This window comes from Panthera leo, chromosome A3, assembly GCF_018350215.1.
Source record: "Panthera leo isolate Ple1 chromosome A3, P.leo_Ple1_pat1.1, whole genome shotgun sequence".
Taxonomy (NCBI): Eukaryota; Metazoa; Chordata; class Mammalia; order Carnivora; family Felidae; genus Panthera; species Panthera leo.
In genome coordinates, this window is record NC_056681.1 from 118,825,173 (window position 1) to 118,850,905 (window position 25,733).

The following is a 25,733-nucleotide window of genomic DNA, read 5'->3' on the forward strand; positions in this document are numbered from 1 at the left end:
TGTATCAGGTGCAACTGGTCATGTTTTCTCAAGGACACACCTTGTCTCCCTTAATCCTCGCTTCAGTTTGTTTTCAACCAGTTGGTGGCCATCTTTCCAGGTGCTTGAAAATTAGCCCCAAGCAGTGTCAAGTGACCCTGGCCCTGGCCCTGTGGTTTAGACAGCCTCAAGCCACTGGGCTCCTTGGAGGTTTGGGAAATGCTGCCCCCTCACCTCTCCGCCAAAACCCAAACACAGAATATCGTAAGACGTTTGAAGGCTTTTCTAGGGGGCTGGGCCCAGGGCTCTGCTCCTCTGTTTTCTGAGAACAGGAAAATTCCAAAGGACAAAGATCTGTTTGTCTTTGTATTTCCAGATACTGTTTCCTTTACAGTGTCACCGGCCTGCCACGTAAAGGCACATAGAAAATGGTTAATATAATTGTTATTTTCTAGAAGGCTTACAGGTACTATGCTAGGAACTGTGTGTGTGTGTCTGTGTGTGTGTGTTTTCCATTTAAGTTAATATAATTCTTACAACCTCCTAAATATAAGTATTACTACATTTCATAGGTGAGAAACTGAGGCACAAGGAGAGTAAGGAGCTTACCCTAGGTCGCACAGTTATTCAAAGGTCAACTCAGGGTTCAAGTGCAAGGGTGTCCAACTGAAGCAGTCCGAGTGACTAATTTCTTTCTAATTGAGCCTCTTGGACAGTCACCCCCTCTGGTTCCCCCCCCCCCCCATTCATCTTTGGCTCACTACCTACTGCTTGTTTTCAAAGCTCTTTCAAACTGCTTCCTGACAGAGACCTTTATTAAGTGGACCCCACTTTCCCCCGCTAAAGACTTTGCAAACATCCTGAATTGAACAGAACAGTTGTCATATTTAACCGAGTAACACAGTATTTTCTGACAGGCTCGTTCACATCTCAACAATAAGTATCGACACACTTGGACAGAGCACTCTGAGGGTACGAGCGTGGATTTATTCTTACTTCCAATAAATACAATGTAGAAAGCAAGAAAACCTACCAAAGGAATGTCACTCTCTGGAGAACTTGGCTTTGCCCAGTTAGAAAGACCTGAGAAAGCGCACCCAGCTGGTGGGAGGAGAGGGACTTAGATGAACTCAGATCTGGGAAGGACCCCGAGGACTGGGAACAGGCAAAAGGCCATGGCATACCCATCCCCTTTGTTTCTTCTGGTTAGAATGTATGTAATGTGCAAGCCCTTTCCCGATTATTGGCATCTCCGAGGCGAGAAGCCACATTCTCATCCCAGCGAATATGCAGTTTCCCCCACCAGAGTGAGCAAATCTGAGCACTTAGCAGACATGTTCTCGGTGGGTCATGGGGTCCTGAGTGTGTTCCCTGCCCTCTCTTCTGGGCGCCAAGACCTAATACATTCTCACCTCTGTATCATCTCCCTGCCGCTGACCCTCAACCCCAGCCTCAACTGCAATATCGCACCCACTTCCTGTCTGATCTCCCCACCCTCATAATGCCTCCTCCACTCCAACCTCTATGCCACCACTGGACTGATCTTCTCAAAATGCATATCTGGTCATGTCCCATCTCAGCCATCTGGAGATGAGAAAAGGCAAAGGGTGTTTCAGAAGGGCGGCTCTCACGGGCCTGCCACCTGCTATCTCCAGCTCCCCCCCGATGTTCTTGCGGCACAATCGGATCCCTTGGAAGCAGGTCACAGAGCACCATGACTCTTGGGTTCTTCCAGGACAGAGGTATAGGTTTACACTCAGCACTGTTCCTTGTGACAGCCTCATGAAGCCACCTGGGGATTAGGCCCCTTATCTTGGAAGGAGAGGGCTGAATAGGCAATTACCAAGAGTCTCCCCGATCAGCTGATCAGTCAGGCCCTTCATGGGTCTATTTGCCTTCTCCTCTTCTACCCTGGAAAAATCAAGTCCTCTGCTGATGATTGGAGAATGGAAGGAAAGGATGGCCAATCCCCTCCCTCAAAATTTGTTTTATTTGTTTTATTTATTTTTAATTAATTAATTTTTAACTTACATCCAAGTTAGTTAGCATCTAGTGCAGCAATGATTTCAGGAGTAGGTTCCTTGATGCCCCTGACCCATTTAGCCCATCCCCCCTCCCACCACCCCTCCCGTAACCCTCAGTTTGTTCTCCATATTTATGAGCCTCTTTTGTTTTGTTCCCCTCCTTGTTTTTATATTATTTTTGTGTCCCTTCCCTTATGGTCATCTGTTTTGTCTCTTAAAGTCCTCGTATGAGTGAAGTCGTATGACATTTGTCTTTCTCTGACTGACTAATTCAAAATTTGTTTTAAATTTCAAGTCCAAGTGACATATGCCCCTCCCCCCCCATAGAGCCCCAGGTGGGGGATGGGGATGCAGCAGGAATAACACTCCCCTCCCCCACCAACGCCACACAGTAACCTCAATGGTTTCAGGGTTCCCTGCAGGGCCACCCCTCAGCTACAGAAGAGCACCTTCTGGAGCCCTTCTCTTCCCACGCCCCCACCCTTTGCTCCTTTCAACCCTCTGCCCTCCTCCCCTCCCCACCCTTTCCCTCCTGGGTGTCAGAGCTCCAACCAGGGTTGCTCACCATTGTTGGCTTTGCTCAGTAGAAGAAGGTGGAAACTTTGGGTCCTGAGAAGGAAGAGAAGGCAAAAACGCTGGCATCACGCCTGGGCCTCTGGATAAAAACCATAAAAACTAACCAACTGCTCACATTGGGAAGGTTAATCTCTTGATGGCATATCTTACTGCCTTATTATGCCAAAACTGTGTCTGTCTACTTTCCAGTCTTGAGTTACAGAAAGTGTTTTTATTTTTTAATGGAGGGGGTTAATTGTGGGAAAATCTAATGAGATTTTTTTTAAGCCTTTGGCATACAAACTTTCATAGAGGTTAAAACCCTATAAACTACTGTGCAAGAATATTCCAGACGGACTTGTAGTGCCTGCCTACTCTCTTCACAGGCAACTTCCCAGAGCTAAGTTGATTAGCTATATTTCCTTTTTAGCTCCCTGAAGAAATGGTAATTATTAAACTTCTCCAGAGCTCTGGAGTCTGAGCTTCATTGCCTTTGGCACTTCAAGTTCCAAATAGAAATGCTTACTTTCGTAGTTCAAGTGTTGCTTCAATTAGTAAATATTCAGTCTCTAGTTCTGTATACTTTCTTGGCAATGTTCTCATTGGCACTGAAGTTTTTATTTTTCTTAACATCGTTAGTTTTGATGTATGGATTCTTCTTGGCCCTTGGAATATTTATAAGACTTTGATGGATACAGTGGATGATCATTTTCATGGTTACAGTTTTTTTATGAAATGGGAACATGATTTTCTTGACTAAAATCGTATTTAGAAGTTGCATCGAAGCACAACGATTGAAATACCAAATCTCCAAGATGAGAAGTATAAAAAGTAAGGCCCACAGTTTCACTGGAGGAGTGAGCTGAGGTAAATGCTAACACTAGCTTAGCACAGGCTGTTTTGTTGAAACGCAAGTTCGAGAGAGTCAAACAGAACGATTGTAAGCATCTACAGGACCCTACCTATTTGGGAGACTTTGAGAAGCCATTTATAACAATAGCTCATATTTTCTAGAGCTTGTTTATGAGGCTCTGTGACACACATTATCTCAATTAACCTTCGCCCAACTTTGTGGATGGATGGTGTTTCCACTTAGAGCTCACTCCGTGAGTCTGCACAGGTGCCTCCTCTCACCCTTGGTCATGTATAAGGTCTGGGGCTGAATGCCAGCCCAGCCAACCCAAACCTGTGTCTCTTTCTATTTTGTCATGGCCACCCCAATGGGGACTGACACCTCCAAATCCAAAGCAAGAACTGATAGCTTAAAATGAAGGTTCACGGGGCACCTAGGTGACTCAGTCGGTGAAGCGTCTGACTCCTGACTTTAGTTCGGGTCATGATCTCACAATTCGTGAGATCAAGCCCCACATCAGGCTCTGCACAAACAGTGCAGAACATGAACACTTGTTGAATGAATGAACAACTTAAAAAGGGCTTCCCAGCATAGACATAAGATTCCAGGGAGCTGGACGCCCCCTGAAAAGACACAGAACCCACAAAACACACAACATCAAGCCAGCAAAGGTGGCTCAGGTTCCCAAAGAGATTAAACAAAAGGGGGAAACCAAGAATGTGGAAAGCGGGTGTGGGGGGGGAATTCCAGAAACACGAAGCACTCTCAGAGGCCTGCAATCTTAAAATGAGAGATGCTGGGGCAGGAAATTAAAGGACATCAATGAAGACATAGAAAGCTTAATCCCTGAGCGCATGAAACCCAGGGAGTGGTTTGCAGCTCTCTAGGCGGTGGAGCCCTGGAGGCTGGGGGAACACTTGAAATCCCTGCGAGCTTTGAAAATACTGATGCCTGGTCCCACTGCCCAAGGTTGGATTGGGCTGGCCTGGAGTTTGGCAGGGACACCAGAGACCCTGGTTTTTAACCAGCGCCTTCCTCCTCCCCGCTGGTAATTACAACACACACTTCCAGCCTATCCAGCCCACGCCCTTCCTTATAAATGAAGACACTGAGGCTTAGTGGGGAAAAGAGCCCGGGATCCACAGCAGATTAGAGACAGTGCTCGGGCTGGAACCCAAGTCCGTTGTTGGCTCCCTGCTCCTGGGCCCCGACTCCAGGAGGACGAGCGGCAAGGCTCACGCGGCTTACCTCTGGCCTCCCCCTCTCCCGCCCGAAGGTCAGCATCACTGTGATTGAGGCTCGGCAGCTCGTGGGCTTGAACATGGACCCCGTGGTGTGCGTGGAGGTGGGCGACGACAAGAAGTACACATCCATGAAGGAGTCCACTAACTGCCCCTACTATAATGAGGTCAGTGCCCCGTGGCCCTGGGTGGGGGGATGAGACTTCCCTAAATGTAGCAGGAGGCTGGGCTCCAGCCACCGCCCCCAACCCAGGCCCATTAGAAGCAGCTGGGAGTCAAGGGGCACGAAGGGCTACCAGCAAGGGGGTGGCCCGTGCTGTTACAACCCATTAAGCCCATTTTACACGAGGGGACATTGAAGGTCCTGAAGAAAGTCCTTGCCCAGATGCTAAGGGCCAGAGTCACCCTGTCTGCCGGGCTGCCTCCATGGTGCCTGAACCTCTGTGGGGATCCTTCCAGAGCACTGGCCTTGACTCTTAGGGCATGAGAGAGAAAAAGCCCACAGGCCGGCACGGCTGGGACACCAGTGCTCAGGAAATGCCCAGCCCCCAGCCCCACGTAGCGACCTTCCCAGGAGTCAGGAAATTCCGCCTCCACATCTCTGATCTTACATCAGGGCACATCCCTCACTGGAAAAGCCTCTAATGGATACGGAGACAGGTGCCCCTGGCCTTCCATGGTTATATGATGTGGCAAAGCCACGTTTGGCTGACTCAGGGACTCACCTTGCACCCGCCCCACACACCTCGTGTTTCGTCCAGCTTGCTTCCTCCGTCCCAAGAAAACAGAGCTGCTCGCCCCACTCTGTGTGTCCCCAGCAAACTCCTACTCCCTCCAGAGCCCAGGCCAAGTGTCCTTGCCGCGGAGTGGTCCTCCTTGCACTCTCTGGGTCAGAAGTCAATGCACTTCTTTTTCTGTGGCAATAATGTCTCTGAATTGCAGTTGGTCCTTCGTGTCTCTGTCCCTGGTGGACTGGAGGCTCCCGGTCTCCTGTATCACTGTGGCCCAGCCCAGAGCCTGGCATGTCCCTGGAAGCGTTGGGTAACACTTTGCAGATGGTTACTCCCTCCCCGCCCCCCCCCCCCCCCCCGAGGAGAGAACCAAACATTGCAGAGTATGTGCTGCGCTTCAAGCCCATGCCTGGCAACGCAGGGGCCGCAAAGATGACAGTTTTTGCCTGAACAGGCCACCGCCTACTTCTAGCCTAGAAACGGTTTCCCAAACTCCATGTTTATATGCACCAAGACTATTCCTTCCGCTCACGTGAATCTTAAATTTGTTCTTGATCATGTTTGTTCTTTTTCACAAACCCAGGTAGCTCTGATTTAATTTCTGTTTCCTCTAAACCAGCGTTTCTCAAACCCATCACTGAGGACATTTGGGGCCAGTTTTTGGTATAAGGGGCTGGACTGTGAATGGTGGGATGTCGAGCGGCATCCCTGGCTCCTACCCACTCGATGCCAGTGGCAACCCCCACCGGTCTCCAGGCCTTGCCAAATGTCCCGCCCCATCGCCCCCGTTGAGAACCACCACTGCAAATGATCTTCCCGTGATTCCTCCTGGTCCCAAAGTGGGGCTTTCTTTTCTTTTGCTTCTTGTCCTATGCCATATTCCTCTTCATTGAAAAATATCCCTGGTCCCAGAGGTGTACTACTTCTGGCTAATTCTCCGAGTTGGCAGGAAGCTTCCTTTGACTCCACTGAACGCAAGGGAGGGACATGAGAACAATCAGCATGACTTAGCAGACTTCTAGGTGGTTAGACAAGGGAAATATCCTCGGGAAACACAAGGAATATGACCACAAGACCACTCAGAGAGTGCAAAATTCTGGTTCTAGCTTGGCTAGCTCGCTCTGCTAGGGCTGACACAGCTCTGAGACAGCTGGCCTAGCCTTTGCCTCCTGCCCAGCTCGAGACCTGTCTTCATGTGGAGGGAGGCTCACGGCCATTGCCCTCCTAGAACAGCCTGACTGTTCAAGACCAGGCCAAGACCGCTTCTCCGTGGGCACATCTGGTCCAAGTCACTGGCATCTTCCTTCTGCCTAAACCACTCTCCCCTCTGCCCTAGATCCTTCTCTTTCTTCTTCCCATAGAATCTAGCATTACCCAGTCCACTCAGCGCCCCCAACTCTGCCTTCACTTTTCCCTCAGCTCCTCCTTTGCCTATAAGGCGTTCTACTCTTGAATATTCTCTCCGAGTACAACTAGGGGAAACCCCACTGCTCAGGGACAGGAACTAGAAGTCTGTCTGTCTATCCACCCACCCACCCCTCCATCTAGCCATGTCTTTCCCAATCCCACGTACTTCCTGGTGACCACCCCTTTCTGTCCTCACACTCACAGTCCAACTATGTGGGCTGTCCCCACTGCCTCTCTTCCCAGTCATGCCTCGATCTCTGCCCCCTGGCTTCATTGAAACTGTCCTCTGGGTCACCAAAGACCATGCGGTCCCCTAAGCATAAGTCCACGTGCCTCTCTCTTGACTGCCCAGCCCTTTCCATCCTCTCCACGACCCACCCCCCCTCCCCCGCCCTGGGGGCCTCTCTGTTCCTTTCCCCTTCTCTCCAGCCCTTCCCCCACTGCCTTTCCTGACATGCTCCCTGTGCCCTCTGCTTCTTCTTGGAGCCCTGCCCTGGACCGGTCCCTTCCCGTTCTCTCCTTGGGTACCGCCCCCAGCCCCAAGGCGTCAGTTGTCACCTGCATGTCTAGATCTCCACCCACCTCTCCAGAGCTTCAGTGCCCCCGGGCAGTGCCACCCGGACATGTTGCGTCACACACAGCAGTTGGCGTGTACGGGGCACTGACCGCGTGCACTCATGGGTTGAACACTTAACAAGGGTCAGCTCGTTCAGACTTCATGACCAGGCCTCCAAACCCCGCCCCCTCTTTGATGGTGCCCCTGGGGCAGTTCAACACGGCAGCCCCGAGCACTATCCCAGGGTGGTAAACTGAGACCCAGGGAGGAAGCGATTGGCCCAACAGTAAAAACTCGGTCGATCTGGTTCTAAAGGCAGCACTCTTACCCACAGTGCTCTAGTGTGAGTCCCCAGAAGCCAGGAACGGACTCTCCTTAGACATTGACCCGAAGCCTGTTGGCAACGTTTCTTCCTTGTCTCTGCCCACACATTCACCAAAGCAGTGGTCCCTCTGTGCGCTGCCCCCCCACTCTCGTTCCTGGCACCTGCACACCAAGGCCAGGAGAAATGGGGCAGGGGCTGAGTGGCAGCTCCCAGCTCAGGGAGGCAGTTCACACCCACCACATTTTACATTTACAGCAAATTGGGTGCCTTCACAGCCTTATTTTACATTTCAACGCCGCTGAAATCAGGACAGACCTTCTAGGCAGTAGAGCATCGTGGCTTAAGGGCACTGTGTTGCCTGTATTAACTGCACGGTATCTTGTGGTATCTTACCGAGGCTCTGAGCTGGGTGTCGTTACTCCCATTTCACAGCTCAGGAAACAGATTCAGACAGGGTGCTGCCCAAAGCCACACAGCTCTCACCTGCCGCGGGGTCAGGGGGGACCAGTGGCGACCACCGCTGCTCGCCTGAACTTCGGGGCTCAGGGGAAATGGCCAGAGTACGAACGGGCACTGCTAGGAGGGAGGGACTCATCACTGCCCTAGGCCGTTAGCCGCTGTCCGCTGGGTGAGAGCAGCTCTGGGTCCTTCCCCCTCCAGTACTTCGTCTTCGACTTCCACGTCTCTCCGGACGTCATGTTCGACAAGATCATCAAGATCTCGGTGAGTGGGGAGCCACTAGCTCGAACTGCACCTTCGTGTGCCCTCCAAAAGGGCACCCCTCCGGGCGGACCAACCGTTAAAAGGCAGCCCCGTGCCCAGACACACAGCCGGGCTGATGTGGGCCCCTGTCACCTGTTTAGCCAGGTGCCTCTGTATAGGGTCTGACCTAGTGACCCGTACCTGGCAGTCAGCAAAAATGAGGGCAGGAGAGATTGATGCTGAGCCTCAGCGAGCCGTCCCTGCCCTGCCAAATGCCCTCCCGCTTCACCGAAAGGCTCCATGGCCCAGAAAGACAGGTGGTGCCACCATCAGACCACCTCACCCCTACCCCGCGGAAAGCCTCAGCCCTGCCCCACCTTACTGGGGGCTGGTGGTTCTGCCCGGAAGGTGATTCACTCCAAGAACCTGCTGCGAAGCGGTACCCTGGTGGGGTCCTTCAAGATGGATGTGGGAACTGTGTACTCCCAGCCTGGTGAGTATCTGTGCCCACAGCTCAGCAAGTGTGGCACACGCCTTCCTTCCCTCCCTGGTGATCCCTGGGCCAAGCCTGGCCAGGACCATAAAGTCAGTGTGAGGCTACTGGGGGGCGTGGCACGATGGGGTGCTGCACACGGCCGCCGTGACTACCTGTGTTCAGGCTGCTGGATTCACAGGAGCCCCGCAGGGTAAGGGCATCGCCCCCTTTTTTTTGACCTGAGGGGCCCGGGGCTCAGAGAAGCGCTGGGGCTTCCCCCCAGTCACCCAGTCGGTCTGGGGCGAAATCAGGCTGTGTGACTGCAGACACCCACGGAGCCACACTGTCCTCTCCACAAATGCAGTGTGGCGGCTTCTGAGGGATGCGGGGCCCGCCGACCATCCATCGAGGGACCCGGGCCTCCCGAGAACAGCCATGAGGGGCTGTGGTGACTAGTAGCATTGTGGGTCCCCGTGGGCCGACACTGGATGCGGTTGGTGAGGGAACCCTGAGGGGTGGCCCAGACGACTCGTGAGGCATGGGCCGGGCAGGGGAGGTGCCCTCAGCCTGCCAGATGATGATGACTGAGCACACGGCCAGCTCGGGAACCACGGGCATCCAAGCTGGCACCGGGCCCCAGCCCGTGTCCCTGAAGTGAACCCACCACTCAGGAGGCAATAATGACTCCATTGGGCCCTTGGACAGGGACGATACAATGTCACCCAGAGTGTCATATTTGACCCTCACGAAACAGGGAGGTAGGCATCAGCGTTCCTTCCCATTTTACAGATGACACAAGGTGCCACTAAACTATTAAGTTAAATAAATTGGCGATTTCTTCCAGTTCGACCTCGTAGACATTCGGCTGGTGCACGCTCTGTGACTTAGACTAGGGAATCGGAGCCCAGACCCAAGTTGATACACACAAACATCACAAAATCATAGAACACTCAACCTGCAAGAGACCTTAAAACATCTAGTCCAGCTTTTCTATGAAGATGAAGAAACTGAGGCCCAGGGTACTGAAGAGACTTGCCCGGAGCCTCCTGGGAGTAGAACCTGGTCTCCCGGCTGCCAGGCCAGCCTTTTCCACTGCCACACACACGCCGTGGTCCTCAGCAGAGGGTGGCCCCGGTGACCATTAGCGCTGTAGGGAGCAGGGAAGAGAGCCAGTCTCGATCTGGTGCCTCCCAGGGAAGCAGTCCCCGCTGTGGGCCGTGGGCTGGCGTGACACTGGCGTCCTTGAGGAGGCATCCCACCGCCGTACCGGCAGCAGGGGTTTGGAGAGTCAGTGAAGAGCCTGACGTGGGCCCCTGGGCTTCCCGGCGGTAGAGTCCTGGTGAGGAAACCACCGCCACTCAGGGAGCACCAGCTAAGTGCCAGGCACCCGGCTATTGCACACCGTCCCAGCGGGCCTACCCCCCACGGCCCCGTGTAGACATCATCACTGCGTTTCACCGGCAGGAAAACAGGCTCAGCAAGCTTACATAGTGGGTCCAGGGAAAGGAAAAGAATTCGAACCAGGCCCAGGGGGGCCCAAAGTCCAGGCTCTCCGCTAGGGTAACCCACCGCCAGATTTGCTGCTTCTCCTGAATCTGTTCCTGAGCCTGGTACCCTTCAGAGGAGCCTGAAGTGACATGGCCCCTTCAGCTGGGGCACTGATGTCTGCACTCTGACGGCCTCTGTTTTGGCCTGACCTCCCCGATGAGTCCCTGGTTGCTGACCCAGCCACGGAGTCGTTGGAAGCACAATGCCAGGGGCACGGGACTCCTGGGTGCTGCTGGGAGTCAGTGGTAGCAGGATCTTATGGAGCTGGTAGGCTTTCCCGGGGACCGGGGCCTGTTTTCACCCTGGCAGGACCACATTTGCGCCATCAGATGCAGCCTCGGGACACTGCTCAGTCACCACAGCTCCCTGCTGGAGATGAGGAAGGGTCATACGAGGCCCCGCCCATCCTCTGGTACCTTGTAGAGGAGGCCTGGAGTGCTTGCAACCTCCCAGCCCAACAAGCCTTCCCTGGCGGGTGTCAGAGAAGTTCGAATGGGGGAAGGGTAGGAAGGAGCCATTCCAAGCTCAAAGAACCGCAGCTATAAAGGCAGAGGGGTATGAAGAGCGCTTCGAATTGTTCAGAGAGGAGAAAGCAGCCGGACCCCGCAGGAGCACAGGGGCAGGGCGGGATGAGTGGGGTGAGCCGGGCAGGGCTGAATCGGGAGGCCCCACAGACCACGCCAAGGTCCGTGGTCTAGATACCCCAAGCACTGGCGAGCCCCAGATGGTTCGAAAGGAGGAGTGAGGGAGGGGAAGCCTCTCTGAAGGTTCTGTCCGGCAGCTGTGTGCAGGTTGTCCGCAGGGGTGGGCTAGGAGGGCTGCAGGCCAAGAAACCAGTCTGGAGGGTCTTCTCTTCAAAGACACCACACTCAGGGATGCGGGACCTTGTCCCAGCTGCTCGCCCCTCTGGGAGCCTCTGTCTCCTCCTGGCCATGCTGGGGACCGGGGGCCTAAAGACGCTCGGCCCCACCGCTCTGCAGCTGTCCCAGGGCGGCAGGTGCAGTCCCCACCCCTCGCCACTGCAGAGCACCAGTTCCACCACAAGTGGGCCATCCTGTCGGACCCCGACGACATCTCCGCCGGGCTGAAGGGCTACGTGAAGTGTGACGTGGCCGTGGTGGGCAAGGGGGACAACATCAAGACGCCCCACAAGGCCAATGAGACAGACGAGGATGACATTGAAGGGTGAGGCTCCCATCCCGCCACAGCCCCTGGACACCTGACCTAATCCTTCCTTTCCCCAGCAGGAGACCCTGGGGAGGACTTGGCCTTCAGACCCCACCCCTCTCTTCCCTCACCCCTGTCCTCGCCCACCCCCAGACAGCCCAGCTCCTCCAAGAAAGACCGAGGGCAGGGCTGGTCTCGGCGTCCGCAGACTCTCCTCCCAGGAGAGGAAGGACTGAGGCGGTGGGGTGTGGGGGAGGGGGGCCGGGGGGGCAGGAGTTCACGGAGATTGTTCCGGGCCCCAAAGGTCTGCCGACGCCAGGGCAGGACCGGGGTGCCCAGGCCGGGCCACCACAGCCTTAGCTGTATATACTGGCAGGAACTTGCTGCTCCCCGAGGGGGTGCCCCCCGAACGCCAGTGGGCCCGGTTCTACGTGAAGATTTACCGAGCAGAAGGGCTGCCCCGTATGAACACCAGCCTCATGGCCAATGTGAAGAAGGCGTTCATCGGGGAGAACAAGGACCTGGTTGACCCCTACGTGCAAGTCTTCTTTGCTGGCCAGAAGGTACTGGGGTGCAGGATACAGGAAGCTGGGTTTGGGGTGAGAAGCGTTAGAGGTACGGGATGATTGGGGGAGGGGGGCTGGAGGAGGATGTGAGCAAAATCAGAAGCCGGGTGATGCCTTCGATCCCCTGGTGCATTGGAAGAGAGTGAGAGGTGAGGGGAGCTCCAGCTGAGAGGGGCTGGGGCCAAGGCCAGGTTGGGGGTCCTCCCTGCTTCTGTGTTCTAGACACCAAGAGCTAAGGCAGGAGCATTGAAAGGGAGGAGAGCCTGAGAGGCTGGAATGGGGGAGAGCGCCTGCCGGATATAAGTACACACACACATATACACATGCCACACATACACATACACACATGCATACACATGCATATACACATACCACATATACATACACACATCCCCCACATGCATACACGTATACCCCCCACATGAATATACACATACACATACATACATGTGTGCACACACAGCACATATACACATATACATGCATACATACAAACACCATCCATATACACATATACACATACACACACCTCAGATGTACACATGCATACATACATACCACATGCCCCGTATACCTACATATACATACACGTATGCATACATACACACATCCCACACACACATGCATGCACACGCATATACACATACCACATATACATACACATATCCCACACATACACATACACACATGCACACATGCCTATATATACCACATACACACACACACATGCGTGCACATACATGTAGACATACCATATATACATACACAATCCCACATACACACATGCATACATACATGTACACATACCACACATGGATACACACGTGCCACACATACACATGCATACATGTGTATATGCACACCCCCCCACACATACACACATACACACATGCACACATGCATATATACATACCATGCACACATACATAATCCCACATACACATACACACAAATACACACATCACACGTACACACATATACACATATCACATACACACACCTCACATGTACACATGCATACACAGACCACACCTACACACATGAATACACACATACACATACACCTGTGCACATACACATTGCACATATACAGACACCATGCATACACACATACACACATATGCACACATATACACATATGATATACACATACACACACCCCAGATGTACACATGCATACACACATACCACATGCATATATACATAGCCCATATACATACATACAATACACATGGGCATGCATACACACGACGCATACACATGCATACCCACGCATATACACGTACCACATACACATACACACATGCCACACATACACATACACACAAATATGTGCACATCACACATATACACATGCATACACATACTCCACACATACATACATCCTACACGTACACATATGCATGCATACATAATGCACATACACATATGCATCCACACAGTCCACACATACACACATGCATACACACACATATATACATATCACACACACACACACCCCACATGTACACATGTATACATACCCCCCCACATGAATGCACACATACATACATGTGTGCACATACACACACCATTATATAATATACATGCACATATACAGACACCACAATACACACATGCATATACATACCACATACACATACATACACCCCACATGTACACATGCATACACACCACACGTACACACAGGCATACACACATACCCCACATACATACATACACATATACATATGCATACATACACAAACATGTACCCACACACCCCCACACATGCATATACACATATACATGTGCACACATATGCACACCACATAGACACATACACTTGCACACACACACACACCACACATACATATACATATATGCATGCATGTGATATACACACACCACACATATGGGTACATGCACGCACACACACACACACAAACCCTAACCTTCGCTCCCTCCCACCAGGGCAAGACATCAGTACAGAAAAGCAGCTACGAGCCACTGTGGAATGAGCAGGTCATCTTTACGGACCTGTTCCCCCCACTCTGCAAGCGCATGAAGGTGCAGATCCGAGATTCCGACAAGGTCAACGACGTGGCCATCGGCACCCACTTCATTGACCTGCGCAAGATTTCTAATGATGGAGACAAAGGTCAGCAGCAGGAGACTGGGTTAGAGGGGAGGGGACTGAACAGAAGGAGGGACTAAGACCTCCCCCCTCACACCTCCACACCTCCGCCATCTCACACCTCAGCCTGAAGGGCCTGGGCATTGTGAGGGCTTGGTCAGCAACCCCTGCCTCAAAGGAAAGTCATGGCTCAGGGCTGCACAGAGCTGACAGAGCCTGCCTGAGCCAGGCTGCTTGGGTTTGAACCCCAGCCCTCACAGTTAGTAGCTGTGTGATCTTTGAACCTGTTTCCCCATCTATAAGATGAAAATAATTATGTGTGTATACATATAGGTTACATATATGTATGTGTAGACTGCTGCCATAGTCCCTATCTACAGACTTGTAGGGACTGACCCCTTCTAGGACCCAGGCACTGGGTACCAGGGAAATAGAGCAAGAGAAGTATCCATTCCTGTCCTCATGGTGTTCACTGGGGACTAGAAAGGCGGATGTGCTACCAAATGCTCAAAACCTAAGGCCAAAGCCACAAAAGGCCACATATTATATGATTTCGTGTATACGAAATGTCCAGAATAGGCAAATCCGTAAAACCAGGAAGTAGGTTAGTGGTTGTGGGGGAGGGGAAGTGGGACTAACTGCGAATAGGTACAGGGTTTCTTGGGGGAAGGGGTGCAAGTGTTCTGGAATTAGGTGATGGTTGTACAACACGGTGAATATACTAAAAACCTCCAAAATGCATATTTTAGAATGGCGAACTTTCTATTATGTAAAGGATCACATTTTAAAATGGTGAATTTTATATCCTGTAAAGTATATCTTGATTTTTTTAAATGGTATAATTTGGTTTTTTTTTAATATGAAATTTATTGTCAAATTGGTTTCCATGCAACACCCAGTGCTCATCCCAACAGGTGCCCTCCTCGATGCCCATCACCCACCCCGCCACTCCCCATCAACCCTCAGTGTATTCTCGGTTTTTAAGAGTCTCTTATGCTTTGGCTCCCTCCCTCTCTAACTTTTTTTTTTTCCCTTCTCCCCCATGGTCTTCTGTTAAGTTTCTCAGGATCCACATAACAGTGAAAACATATGGTATCTGTCTCTCTCTGTGTGACTTATCTCCCTTAGCGTAACACTCTCCAGTTCCATCCACGTTGCTACAAAAGGCTATAATTTGTTTTAAACCAGGCAGAACAAAAACCAAACCAACAAAGCACACGCAGCAGAACTGGACCCTGTGTCACACAGGAGACCACAAATTCCAACAAACGGGAGAAGTTAGTAGGGACGAGGCGTTGGGCCGGCCTCCCCGGACAGAGCGGGGATCTTCGGAGAGGAAGGGGGAGGTCAGCGGAAGCGGGTGGGATGCCCGGTGAGGTGCCTATCTACACAGGCAGCAAAGGGCCAAAAGGCCACGCTGAGGAGTTTGAGACGAGCTGGCATCTGTCTTTCGAGTAGGCTGTGGGCAGCCCTGCTCCGCATGCCAGGAAGCAGGGAGCGTGACCCAGGGAAGTGCTCCTGGCCAGGGGGAAGGCCGCCCCCAAGCCTGCCCACGCACAGCAGACGCGAGCTCTCCCTGCAGCCTCCTGTTAGCCGCTCGCTGGCCCGCAGGCTGTCTCTGGCCTCAGACATTTCACCGAGCAAGGCACAGGGTCCTCAGCTCTGCAACCAGGAGGTGCAGGCCGGAGCCCCCACAAGAGGTCCCACCACCCCGGGTGAGCCCCTTGTCCCTCTCCCCGTGGCCCACAGGCTTCCTGCCCACGCTGGGCCCGGCCTGGGTGAACATGTACGGCTCTACACGCAACTACACGCTGCTGGACGAGCACCAGGACCTGAATGAGGGCCTGGGGGAGGGCGTGTCGTTCCGCGCCCGCCTCATGCTGGGCCTGGCGGTGGAGATCCTGGACACCTCCAATCCTGAGCTGACCAGCTCCACGGAGGTGCAGGTGGAGCAGGCCACGCCTGTCTCAGAGGTGAGGTCCCGGGGGCGGGGGGGAGGGGGGCGCTGGGCTGTCCTCCAGAGCCCCCAGCTCAGCCCGCTTCCCGCCGTGGCAGCCTGGGCCTGGGCTCTGCCTGTGGCTGTCCTGTCTGCCTCAGAGGGCAAGACCCCATGACGAGGCCTCCTTCCCAGGGAAGCAGGAGCCCGCGCCCTGCTGGGGGCCTCTGTTCCTTCCTACTGCTTGTGCCTGACTCTGCCTGGAGGTTCCCAAATGGAGCCTCATCTTTGCCCGGTTCCTGGCCATGGTGGTCCTTGTCCAGGGATGTCCAGGCTGGAGGGCAAAAGAATTTGGGCCTCGGCACAATGGGGTGGGATGTCCCCCACCATCAGCCCACAAGGCCCGTCTGTAAAGGAGTAGGGAGAAGCCTGGCACCGGGCCCAACATCCTTGCTGAGGTTTGGGGATGGTTTGAACCGCCTTCCCCACAGAGCTGCACGGGGAAAATGGAAGAATTCTTTCTATTCGGAGCCTTCCTAGAGGCCTCAATGATCGACCGGAAAAATGGAGACAAGCCAATCACCTTTGAGGTGACCATAGGTGAGTGCTGGGCTCACAGAGGGATCTTCAGGCCTGGGAGCTGCTGGGTAGTGACCGCCAGGCCCTGCACCACAGGCGGGGGCAGGGGAGGGAAACTTTGACCGCTTCCCTTTGCACGTCCTGAAGCACCCACATAGTACCCAGTGTACCTACTCGAGGGCACACACCCGCCCACAGGGGTACCACCTGCAGGGCTGAGCTGTGTTCCGGACATGAGAAGAAAGTCTTCCCTGCAGAAGGGAGAGGGGACAGAGTAGGAATACAGCCATGCCCGAAGCTGGACCTCGAGCTCAGCGGTCAGCAGGGCCGCTAGCAAGATCTTCGCAAGGGGCAGAGGATGTGGGCACCTTCCCCTGGCTAGCGTTCTATCGTGTCCCAGCAGGTAGACTCGTGGCACCCTCCCCACTCCCTGATTCACCTCTTCGCTCCCACAAACCCGAAGCAGTGGATCAGCTGGCAGGAGCCTGGGGGGAAAAGACTCGAGGCCCTCACCCGCCGCTTTCTGCCTCCAGGCAACTATGGGAATGAAGTTGATGGCCTGTCGCGGCCCCAGAGGCCCAGGCCCCGGAAGGAGCCTGGGGATGAGGAAGAAGTAGATCTGATCCAGAACTCCAGTGATGAAGATGCCGGTGAGGGTGGGGACCTGGCCTCGGTGTCCTCGACTCCGCCCATGCGGCCCCAGATCACCGACAGGTGAGCCAAGTGCATGGACTCCCGACTCTCATGGCCTGGCCCTCCCACCTCCGGGGGCCCCAGTCCTCAACCCCCCCACCTCCTCCCACCCAGGAACTACTTCCATCTGCCCTACCTGGAGCGCAAGCCCTGCATCTACATCAAGAGCTGGTGGCCGGACCAGCGTCGCCGCCTCTACAACGCCAACATCATGGACCACATCGCAGACAAGCTGGTCAGGGCCAGGCTGGGGGCACGGGGTGCTTCGGAGGGCCTTGCCCAGCTTGGGAGCCTCCCCTGCAGCACACAAGGCAGCCTGCCCAGCAGCTTGCCATGGGGAGGGTGGGGGACAGGGGGTGAGGATCGCAGGAATAGCCCCAGCGGGACCTCTGTTCCTGTCCCTGCTCCCATGTCCCGGGAGTGGGCGGAGGGCCCAAGGGCTACCTGGAGTGGAGTCCGGGAGTCCTGGCCCATCCGGTCCTGGTGTCCCCTGGGGGCCGCTGGCCACTCCCTCTGTCTGTGGCCCGCACTGCCCTCCCACCCCCCATCTAGCCCTGAGCTCTGCCCAGCCCCAGCAAGTCCACCGGGACCACAGCCCCACAGCCCAGAGGGGGCTTCTTCCTTCTGGAAGAAACAGAACCTGGGGAATTGGTGGTTTCCGTAAAGTGGCAGGACCCTGGGGAAGGGGACAGGGGAGCATGGCGCTAGTGAGAGGTCCCAGGTCGCTAGCCCCGCGGTCCCCTGATGCATGGGGGGAGATGTCTGGGGAGGCTGAGGTTGGGGGGTTGGAGCTCAGCATACGCCCTCACTCCGGGGCCACAGGAAGAAGGCCTGAACGACGTGCAGGAGATGATAAAGACGGAGAAGTCCTATCCGGAGCGTCGCCTGCGGGGTGTCCTGGAGGAGCTCAGCTGTGGTTGCTAGTGAGACAGAAGGGTGGGGAGCGAGGGGCTGGAAGGGGGGGGGGGGGGTGCTGGGCAAGGAAGGAAGTATCTGCAGGCCCCCTGCTGGCCCGTGGGCTCCGCTGAGCCCTGTCCCCCTTGTCCCCCAGCCGCTTCCTCTCCCTCGCTGACAAGGACCAGGGCCACTCGTCCCGCACCAGGCTGGACAGGGAGCGCCTCAAGTCCTGCATGCGGGAGCTGGTGAGGACACACCGGGGCTGGGGGGGGAGGGTGCCGGAGGTGGGGGGGGACATCTGTCTCCGAGGTCACGGCCACCAGGGCCAGCCCCCTCCACCGTGCAGCATGGCCTGAGCCCCACTCAGAGCACCCCCCCCCCACACACACAGGAGAGTATGGGGCAGCAGGCCAAGACCTTGCGGGCACAGGTGAAGCGGCACACGGTGCGGGACAAGCTGAGGCTGTGCCAGAATTTCCTGCAGAAACTGCGCTTCCTGGCAGACGAGGTGTGGCCCCCGTCAGCGCGCGGAGAGGGGGTGCCCATCCCCTAAACCGGAGTGACTAGAGCGGAGAAGGGGTTGCTGCACAGGAAGGGGCTGGGCAGGACCACCGAGGAGGCCCCTCCTTCTCTGACAGCCCTCAGGGGACGGGGGTGGTGAACAAGCCCTTCGTCCGTCGTGTGTTCTCTCCACTCCACCCGTGGGAGGGGAAGGAGGACCCGGCATCCGGGTCCCCTCTGCTCTGCAGACCCAGGCCTGGCCCTCTGAGGCAGAGATGCTGAGGGTCAGTCAGGCCCCGTGGCAGGACCCCTCCCTTAGCGGCCCCCCTCGCCCCTGACCCCAGCCTCAGCACAGCATCCCCGACGTCTTCATCTGGATGATGAACAACAACAAGCGCACTGCCTACGCCAGGGTGCCCTCCAAGGACCTGCTCTTCTCCATCGTTGAGGAGGAGCTGGGCAAGGACTGCGCCAAGGTCAAGACGCTCTTCCTCAAGGTGCCAGAAGGGGAGCGAGGCGGGGGGGAGGGGGGCGGGGGCGGGGCTAGGGGCCAGGGTTTGCATCTGGCTTCCTTCAAGGGATCAGCCTCCCCTTGGAGGGAGTGAGCCCCCAGCCCTGGGGCTGGCAGGTGCTCAGAGAAGAGCTGCAGAGAACAGCAAGAGGGGGAGGGGGCAGCGCCTGGCCCCCCCACCCCTGCACTCTTCCCACCCCAGCCCCCCTCCCCCGCCCCCCTCCCGTCCCGTGGGACGGCTTTGGAGGGGCAGGGGCAGCTCTGACCAAGGCCTCTGCCAGGCCTCCCGCCCCTCCCTCACCCCACGGGGCCGGGCAGCTGACCCCACGCCCACCCCCAGCTGCCGGGCAAGCGGGGCTTCGGTTCCGTGGGCTGGACGGTGCAGGCCAAGCTGGAGCTCTACCTGTGGCTGGGCCTGAGCAAGCAGCGCAAGGACTTCCTGTGCGGCCTGCCCTGCGGCTTCGAGGAGGTCAAGGCAGCCCAGGGCCTGGGCCTGCACGCCTTCCCGCCCATCAGCCTGGTCTACACCAGTGAGTGACGGCCCCTGGGCCTGGGCCGCCCCTGGCTCCCGGCCCCGGCTCCGGGAGCCTCAGCCTGCTCTACCCCACAGAGAAGCAGGCGTTCCAGCTCCGGGCCCACATGTACCAGGCTCGAAGCCTCTTCGCTGCCGACAGCAGCGGCCTCTCGGACCCCTTCGCCCGCGTCTTCTTCATCAACCAGAGTCAGTGCACGGAGGTGAGGGCCCGGGGCAGGAGGGAGTGGCTCTGCTCTGGAGTACTGGGGAGACTGTGAGTGTGTGGGACCTGGAAGAACAGATGAGCCAGCACCCCAGATCCCTGGAGGACAGCCTCGCAGATGTCTGCAGGCCCCCGCCACACTGGTAAAGGCTTTTTGTGGTTGCATCCACCACAGAGGAAAGGAAAGACATGGGGGTTGGGAGGGGCCCTGGGACCAACATGACACCCTTTCCCTGGAGTCCCTGGAAGCTGCGGCGACTGGGGGGTGACTCCTGCTCATGTATCTGCCCGCACCGCCCCCCCCCCCGCCGCGCATTACCCACCACCCCGCTGCCCGGTGCCGCAGGTGCTGAATGAGACCCTGTGCCCCACCTGGGACCAGATGCTGGTGTTCGACAACCTGGAGCTATATGGCGAAGCCCATGAGTTGCGGGATGACCCCCCCATCATCGTCATCGAAATCTACGACCAGGACACCATGGTACGGGTGGGCTCCAGAACCAGGGACCTACGCCTTCGTCCCTGCGTTGCACCTACCTCGACGGCCACCTCCGGCTGTCTGCACCCAGCACCAGGGTGCTTGCCGGGAAGCTGGGGTAGGGGCGGGTCAGCAGCCACATGTCTCCTGCCCTGTCACTGCCGGCCAACCCCTTCCCGATGCCGTGGGCCACCGGGATCTCAGGGAGGAGCTGGGCCAGGGTGTCCCTACCTCCTGCCACAGACCGGCCCAGCTCAGGCCCAGAACCACCAGGACACCTGCCAGCAAGGCCTGCTACCTCCAGCCTGCCCACGTCCCTGGGCTCCTCAGCCCCCTGCCCACACCTACTGCAGTCAGCAACGGCCCCACGGCTCTCCGTGGGAGCTCTGGAGTGGGCAAGCAAGGATTGAGGCGACCCCTGCAGAGCTGGGGAGCCACCGCTCCAGCTGCTGGGATAACCCGAGAGCCCTGAACTAGACGTAGGACGATCTCACTGCCAGTCCCGAATCTGCCATTCACTGCCAGCGTGGCCTTGGCCGAGTCTGCGGTGGGCCCTAAGGCCTGGCGTCCCCATCTGTAAAATGGGGCGGTCGCACCCGCCCCTCAGCTGCCGGGGCTACGGCGAGGACTGACCGGGATCCCAGGCGTGAACGTGCACGGTCCACTCGGGACCTGGGAGGCCACCTCGGTCATTTGTTCTGTCAGGGCAAAGTCGACTTCATGGGCCGGACCTTCGCCAAGCCCCTGGTGAAGATGGCAGACGAGGAGTACTGTCCACCCCGCTTCCCACCCCAGCTCGAGTACTACCAGATCTACCGTGGCAACGCCACTGCCGGGGACCTGCTGGCTGCCTTCGAGCTGCTGCAGGTGGGGCCGCGGGGAGGGGGGCCAGGGCCGGGGGCGGCCATCCTCCCCGTCCCGCCGGCCGCGAGGCCGGCTTGACCGAAGCTGGTGGTGGCCCGGGGCATCAGGGGCCCGGGGCGTCGGCCATTTCACCTGACAGAGAACTCACGGGGAAGGAGAGTGTGATACTGTGACTCCCATTCCCCAGATCGGGCCTGCGGGAAAGGCAGACCTGCCACCCATCAACGGCCTGGGGGACATGGACCGAGGTCCCATCATGCCTGTGCCCGTGGGCATCCGGCCCGTGCTCAGCAAATACCGAATCGAGGTGAGTGAGGGCTCCGTCGGGGTCCTCCTGTCCCTGCCCTGGACAGGCCCTGCTGTGTTCTGGCTTCCTTGCCCCCTTCACTCTCTTTCCAGCAGGGCTCTTGTGTACACATTACACGGTTGGCACCCGGGAGACTGAGGGCCTAGCAGGGAAAGTGACTTGTCCAAGGTCACACCCAGAGCCAGCACAGAGCCAGGCTCCCCCCCGCCCCCCATCCAGTGGCTGCCCAGCCTGCACTGAGTTACACTGCCTCGTTCCGGGACCTTCCCCAGCCCTCCTGTCCTCACCCCCACACCCACCCTCGCCCCGAAGCGCCTTAAGGACACCTGCCTCTCATCAGCGATCGGGGCCCTGCCCCTCCAGTCTTGTTGCCCACCCACGGCCCAGTTCCTTCTCAGGGGGCCCAGCCCACTCTCAAGCGGCCCCACTGAGGGGCTCTCCTCTCCCGCCCGGCCCAGGTGCTCTTCTGGGGCCTGCGGGACCTGAAGCGAGTCAACCTGGCCCAGGTGGACCGGCCCCGGGTAGACATCGAGTGTGCGGGGAAGGGGGTGCAGTCGTCCCTGATCCACAATTACAAGAAGAACCCCAACTTCAACACCCTCGTCAAGTGGTTTGAAGTGGTGGGTGCCGGGCGGGGCGGGGTGCGGCTGGTGTGGCTGGGGGTGGCCCGGCTCCTCGGGTCCCCCCTTGAGCCCGGGCTGCCCTCGGCCCGCACCCCCCAGGACCTCCCGGAGAACGAGCTGCTGCACCCGCCCCTGAACATCCGAGTGGTGGACTGCCGGGCCTTCGGCCGCTACACCCTGGTGGGTTCCCACGCCGTCAGCTCTCTCAGGCGCTTCATCTACAGGCCCCCAGACCGCTCGGCGCCCAACTGGAACACCACGGGTACGGCCACACCCCCAAGCCCGGGCCCGGCTGCATCGGCCCACGGGAGGGGCTCCTGCCCGCAGTCCAGGCCTCGAAGCCGCCAGCTGGCTCCGCAGGGGGCATCCCCAAGTGGGTGTGGGGGAGGCCAGGGGAGGCCCCATCCTGGGGGCCAAGGCTACCCTTGGCCACCCCTCGCTCTAGAGCCAGAAAGGGCTGGAGCCAGACACACCCTTAGAGGGCCCGAGGGCAGGTGGCTTCCTCCACCGGCTCTTGGAGGAGACCCAAGCCTCCCTTCCAGCCTCCCTCCCAGCCCAACCTCCCCTGTTTCACCGCAGCTCAGCCTTCTCTCTGGCTCCCTTTCTGCCTCTCCGTATGCCCAACTGCTCTGTCCCTCCCTCTTGCCTCAGAAAGTTCCAGAATCAGCTTTAGGCCTCTGGTCCTTCCAGCCGCTTCCGACTCTCACTGTTACTCCTGCTCCTTTCTGTCCGTCTGCCTGTCTGTCCATCTCTCTGTCCAGGCAGGCTCCCTCGGGGTCGCCGTGTGCTGTGCGATGGCGGTCCCTCCTCTCACCCCCCAGGGGAGGTCGTGGTGAACATGGAGCCAGAGGTGCCTGTCCGGAAGCTGGAGACCATGGTGAAGCTGGACGCGGTAAGGCGCGTGGGGTCAGTCCTGCGCCTGCTGGGAATGTGTGACACTTCTCGCGAGCGGGGCCGCCTCCTTTGGCATGTCACGGTCGAGGGCCCACCCTGGCTACGTTGTGCAAGCGGTCCATCCAAACACTGTCCTGGAATGTAAGACTGTCGGTCCTGCGTGTGCGTGCCTGAGTGTGCATGTGAACGTGCACACGTGCACGAGCGAGTGGTGTGCACGTACGAGAGACAGAGGGAGCAGTGACCGTTTGAGGTGATAACCTGTAATTATTTTTACTCCAACAAGCCACACCACGTAGACACCAGGCTTTGTGTGAACACCAGCGTTCTTTCCAGAAGGTCCCTGGGTTTCCATCCCAGCCTTTAAAGAGCAGCCCTGCCTAAGCCTGGGCTGGGGAAGGATTTCCAGGTGGAAGCTCCTTCTTCCTCTTGGTCTTGGGACTAGGGGACGTTTATCTGCCAGAGGGGGACCTGGCCTCTGGGGTTTAGATGCAGAGATGGCACCTGCAGGGGAGGGTGGGGAGGAGGCTGGCCTGAACCAGGCCATCCTGAGTCCAGACGGCACCAAGGGGCTGGATGTGGGCTTCTTCCCTACCACGTTATCTCCATCCCATTCCTGACCTCACGTGCTCCACACAGCCTGGGGCTCCTCCTAGCTTCTGAGGTCTGAGCTTGGTCTGAAATGACCTCTCTTGGCCCACAGTCCTTACTTAACCCCACAGAGTCCCCGCCGGCTGGCTGAGTTAGCACTGGGCATGGTTCTCAAGAAAGGGGAGCAGGTACGGGCCAAGGCCTGGCCCACAGCACTGCCGGGAAAGCCCACTGCTGGGGGGCTGGGCCTGGAGATCCCGTGCCCCCTCGGCTCCCTCCCCGGGGGCTCCTCCTGGGGCCGGGGGTGGGCCCTGTCATTTCAGACCATCAGTGAACAAGACAGAGGACAGCACAGGCCCAAGCTTCGTCACCTTTCCCCAGGCCCTGGGCTCTGCTGGGGCATTTTCACCAGGGCCCTCTTCAGCTACGCATTTGTGTGTGCATCCGCTAAATTTTTAAAGCCCTTGCCCTGGTAAGGGGGGAGAGTAGGGTTGAAGTTGACCCTGTCCAGCCACCGTTACCGAACTCCCAGCACATGTGGGTCAGGCTCCCTGCCCAACCCTCAATGCCCACTGAAACCATCTGGGGGGTTTACAACTGTGCAGGTGCCCAGCCCCCACATTTGGACTCAGTGGCAACATGGCACTGATCGTTTGTAAAGCAACCCCCCCCCCGCCCGGCGATTCTGACGTGTAGCCGGGGTTGAGAGCCACTGTCCTTGAAAGTCTGAGGAGACATCTGCCAAGCAGACCTTTTCTAGGTTCACCAGGCAGCGTGCTCGTGTCAGGGCAAGGCCCACAGAGCACAGGGGCTCGTGGTGAATGGCCCTGCACGAGGTCCCTCTCAGCTCCCGCTCTTCTCCTCTCCTCTTCTGGATGGACACCGCCTGCCGCTTCACGCCCTTGGTAGCTAATTCTGCCCCTGTCTCCTTGGTTCCCCTCTGCAGACTTCTGATGCCGTCATCAAGGTGGATGTGGTGAGTGCGGGCCCATCCGGGGGCTTTGGGGAGAGAGGACCCTGCAGTGACATAGGGTATCAGGCCAAGGGGCCTGACATCAGGGACTGAGTCACTCCCCAGCCCCTGGATGCTCGGGGCCAGCACACCCTTCCGAAGAGGCAGAAGGAGAGAACTACTCAGGCAGCAAAGCCCCTCACATTGACAGGTCATGAGCCTCTCTGGGCCATGGCATCCTCCTCCACAAAACATGGCCCTTGACCCTTTGACATTGGTGGCCCCAAGAAGCCTCACAGAGTCTAAGGCGTCCCAGAAGCAGATGGTCAGAATGGATGGGAGAACCCTGGACGGTCTAGGGCCCTGGGAACGGCCAGGGAGCAGGGATGTATGCGGGACTCTGGACCTGGCCACCCCTCCAGGCTGACGAGGAGAAAGAGAAGAAGAAAAAGAAGAAAAAGGGCAGCTCAGAAGAGCCAGAGGAGGAGGAGCCCGATGAGAGCATGCTGGACTGGTGGTCCAAGTACTTTGCCTCCATTGATACCATGAAGGAGGTGAGGCCTCAGGCCCGGGCTGGGGAGCCAAGGAGGAATGGGGCTAGGGAAGGTGACCCAAACTCCACATCGGCCCCTCCAGTCCAGCTTCTTTCCCATCCCCACCAGGGCCAGTTCCCCGACTCCATCAACATGAGCTTGGAGCACACTTGTTTCACATCCTTCAAGTTCTAGCTCAGGCCCCACCTCTTCCAAAATGGCGGTCCAGTCTACCTTCCCTGGCCAGGTTTCCTTTTGTTTTCACTCACTCACTCCACAAACATCTCTTGAGTATGTATGATGAGTCAGACACCTTCCTAGGTACTGTGGGAGCCAAAGATAAGTCCATACCTGCCCTAAGGAGCCCTCGGTCTACTGGGCAAATGGACACG

At 57.0% G+C, this 25,733-nt stretch overlaps 1 protein-coding gene across 4 annotated transcripts in view; it reads left to right on the forward strand.

Annotated features, from left to right (window-relative positions):
* Positions 1-25,733, forward strand: part of OTOF (otoferlin) — a 92,589-nt gene that overhangs the window by 55,681 nt on the left and 11,175 nt on the right. For 2 of the 4 annotated variants that reach the window (XM_042933484.1, XM_042933486.1), the window contains 24 exons: positions 4,688-4,819; positions 8,332-8,394; positions 8,782-8,866; positions 11,422-11,581; positions 11,940-12,126; positions 14,083-14,269; positions 15,995-16,218; positions 16,673-16,781; positions 17,294-17,474; positions 17,568-17,688; positions 18,276-18,376; positions 18,505-18,595; positions 18,742-18,858; positions 19,196-19,348; positions 19,703-19,892; positions 19,973-20,097; positions 20,446-20,580; positions 21,283-21,444; positions 21,629-21,748; positions 22,207-22,368; positions 22,471-22,633; positions 23,193-23,263; positions 24,803-24,832; positions 25,231-25,362. In XM_042933484.1, the coding sequence (XP_042789418.1) occupies positions 4,688-4,819; positions 8,332-8,394; positions 8,782-8,866; positions 11,422-11,581; positions 11,940-12,126; positions 14,083-14,269; positions 15,995-16,218; positions 16,673-16,781; positions 17,294-17,474; positions 17,568-17,688; positions 18,276-18,376; positions 18,505-18,595; positions 18,742-18,858; positions 19,196-19,348; positions 19,703-19,892; positions 19,973-20,097; positions 20,446-20,580; positions 21,283-21,444; positions 21,629-21,748; positions 22,207-22,368; positions 22,471-22,633; positions 23,193-23,263; positions 24,803-24,832; positions 25,231-25,362 (3,201 nt within the window). Of the gene's footprint in view, positions 1-4,687; positions 4,820-8,331; positions 8,395-8,781; positions 8,867-11,421; positions 11,582-11,939; positions 12,127-14,082; positions 14,270-15,994; positions 16,219-16,672; positions 16,782-17,293; positions 17,475-17,567; positions 17,689-18,275; positions 18,377-18,504; positions 18,596-18,741; positions 18,859-19,195; positions 19,349-19,702; positions 19,893-19,972; positions 20,098-20,445; positions 20,581-21,282; positions 21,445-21,628; positions 21,749-22,206; positions 22,369-22,470; positions 22,634-23,132; positions 23,264-24,802; positions 24,833-25,230; positions 25,363-25,733 lie in introns of all 4 variants that reach the window. The other 2 variants (XM_042933483.1, XM_042933482.1) reach the window with 1 other exon arrangement.